This window comes from Aegilops tauschii, chromosome 2 (genome assembly GCF_002575655.3).
Source record: "Aegilops tauschii subsp. strangulata cultivar AL8/78 chromosome 2, Aet v6.0, whole genome shotgun sequence".
Taxonomy (NCBI): Eukaryota; Viridiplantae; Streptophyta; class Magnoliopsida; order Poales; family Poaceae; genus Aegilops; species Aegilops tauschii.
Window position 1 is genome coordinate 572,956,541 of NC_053036.3, and position 3,024 is coordinate 572,959,564.

The 3,024-nt window shown below is 51.1% G+C and overlaps 1 protein-coding gene across 1 annotated transcript; it reads right to left on the reverse strand.

The window, feature by feature from the left end:
* Positions 1-511: 511 nt before the first annotated feature.
* Positions 512-2,208, reverse strand: LOC109759730 (uncharacterized). The gene has a single exon (XM_045233808.2). It carries the CDS (start codon positions 1,078-1,080, stop codon positions 757-759), a length of 324 nt encoding a protein of 107 aa, XP_045089743.1. The 5' UTR covers positions 1,081-2,208; the 3' UTR covers positions 512-756.
* Between the last annotated feature and the right edge of the window lie 816 nt (positions 2,209-3,024).

The window sequence follows — 3,024 nt, forward strand, 5'->3', positions numbered from 1 at the left end:
ATTCAAGTCCACCCTTTTTTTATGTGCTGGCATTTGTGCCGGCCGACTGGCCAGTGCGTGGTGCCGGCATGAGACATGGCCGCTGCCATGATCGGCCGCGGATCTTTTTTTTTAAGTTGAGTGCGGACATGAAATGGATCGGTGCGTTGGGCGCACTGCCGACCCAAATAAAAAACTGGGCGAACGCCGGACGGGTGGCCGACTCAAACGGACAAAAAACGAACAAATGCGCCGTTCGTTTGGATCGGCCCGTTGGAGTTGCTCTTAAAAAACCGAGATCCTCATAGGCCGAGTTTCAAAAAAAAGTTTGGTTGCAACAAAAGATTCCTCAGTCTGACGACACAGCTCGCATAATCACGCGTCACAACTACGCACAAACGTCACGAAAGGATCCCACGCATGCAAAATCGACTGAGAAGAGAGAAAGAAAAATCAGTCAACTGCAGTTTAGCAAAAGCGAAATTCAATATATACAACACGTACCTCTGGCTCCCAGGAGGCAGGAGGCAGACTGAAACTGCAATCCATTGTATTAACTGTAAACTGTATCAGACATGAGCAGAGAGAGTTACATGTCCAGACTGCCGTACTTCTACGCATACAGGAAATAGAAAGAGAACCCGACGCTAGATGATTAGGAAGCAGTTCGCCCATTCCTAAGCCTGAGCCCACAACGTAGGAGAACAGCACCATCATACACTGTACCAAGCTAGTAACAAGACTAATTAAGTCCAGTTCCCCGCCGACGGGAATCAATCACGCGGCGATCTTTGAGCACCGCGCTTTGCCCGTCGCGAGCCGCTCCTCCCCGTGCTCTGAAGGACCGTTGCTCCCGCCGACGCACCGCTTCCCCTTCTCGGCACCGGCGTGCGCCGAGGAGCCAGCGGTGTCCCCGGCGCCGTAGCGGCCGGCTGTCACATTGCTGCGGTGGTGAGGCGCCATGGCCGCGACCACGGCCGCCTCCTTCTCCTCCTCCGCTATCGTGTCCAGCACCGTCAACGGGAGCCCGCGCCGGCGGCGCCTGATGATGGACGGCGCGACCTCGACAGTGATCCGGGCGACGACCTGTGCCTTGGCCATGACCAGCGTGGGCGTGCAACTCACAAGTTCTCAAAACCTGCAAGTTGCATGGGTAGCTTGCACTTCAGTGTTCCACACAGCAGGCTAAAAATGTACTGGCATGTGAGTTCTATTGTGCTAGGCTGCTAGCTTATGGGAGGTCAGTAATTTCGGGGCGTGTATTTATAGAGCCACAGTGCTCATTCGGATCAATATGGTCCACTAAACTGGAGAAAAAATCTGGGGGGAAAGAAGAGAGGTTAATAACAATATATGGATCGAGAGGAAGAGACCAGAGAATCAGTGCTGTTATTAGTCTCCCATCGCGGGTACTGTTTCTATACAGCACACAGCCCAAATGCCATGGCACATACGCCACTTTCCAGTGCTCAGAACACAAACCGGCCTGAAAATGTTGGATGCAATTGGCCGAAAGTATGCAAAAAAATAAAAAAGTAGCTGTGTATTGGCTTCAGAAAAGCTGCTTGGGTATTTAATCTAAGTCTCAGAGGAACATTGGCTAATTTCAGAGGCAAGCCACAAGACACTCAGTGTTCTTTTTCCTCCTCCTTTTTTTCGACGGTATCATTTCTCTTTGGGTTTGTTTCATGGACCCTTCTGCTTTGGTAGACAAGTGTGTCGATCAAGGTAGCATCCCCTCGGAGGAGGGCAGACGCATCAGGACGAGCAAGCCCCATGTCCTGTCTCGTCTTGGCATTTCAAGCCTCAGTGCCCCAGTGACAGCCTTCCGTACTGTACTGTGCCTATCGGCGAGCAACGTATGGGTTAGGATAGTGAAATCAGCAAGTTGGTTGCTCAACGTTTACTTCGAGCGGATCGCGCAAATCTTGGAAATGTCTAGAACATGGGCCATGTGTCGAAATCGGAGAGCGGAGAAATTTCGCTGTTTATTTCCAGGGACATTTTGAGGTGCAGAGTGGATGTCAATGCCAATCACAGCGTACCAAGATTCAGAAAACAGTAAGCTGATGGTATCCTGATAGTCTGTTGCCGTTTGGCTTCAAGAATAATGTGCAGGGAACCCACGGCCTTTGCGTCCAACAACAGTAGATGGGAAATTCAGAAACCACAGAACGATGAGACGAAAAAGGCAGTAGACGCACAGTGATTCAGCGATCAGTAAATGTATCGACCAGTCGAAATCAGTACCTACCGTTGGAAACCCTAGGAAACACGCTGTAAACAGATTCAGAAAGCGCTACGTCGAGACCACGATAGTAATATACTGACACTGATATATATTGGTCGGTTGCCGATTGGCATTCAGAATAATGGGCGGGGAAGCCACGGCCTTACGTTCTAACAACAGTGCAAGAAGAAAAATCAAGAACCACAGAACATGGGATGGAAGGACAGTAGGCGCCCAGTGATTAAGAAAATCAGCCAAAGAATCTGTCGATCGGCCAAAATCAGTGGCTACTGTGGTACTGTTGGAAACCCTAACAAACACGATGTGATCAGATACCAGACTTGGAAGCCTAACGAATCAGGGAGGTGCATGATGAGTCCTCACTCTAAGACGGCAACACGGAGTCAGGGCATCTCTAAAGTCGTCCATCAAACCGCTCCTAAATGTCTGAGACCGTGTGGTCTGGACAGTTTATCCTCCAATACCCTGCATCAAATGTCCGCGGAATAGCCTGGACGTCCAAAATTTCACAAACCAGAAGCAAACTAGTAGGAGGTTTGCAAGCGTCCGGACATTCGCCACATATGCCTCCGATATCCAGGACCCACGCAACCCTCCCAACCCCTCCCCCTCGTTCCGCTCTAACCGACATTCCGCTCTCCGCGTCGCATTCGTGCCGGTCCAGGGAGGACGTGACCGGTCGCAGCCGCATGCTGGCCATAAGGCGTGGCATTCACACAGATGAGGTGGCCGAGAAAGCTGCTCTGACCCACCGCTCGCATTAATGCCAGTTCAGAGCGGACATGACTGAGGCG

What these genes read in the sequence shown, in the direction of transcription:
- LOC109759730 (XM_045233808.2), bottom strand. Translation starts at nt 1,080, where the DNA reads ATGGCCAAGGCACAGGTCGTCGCCCGGATCACTGTCGAGGTCGCGCCG.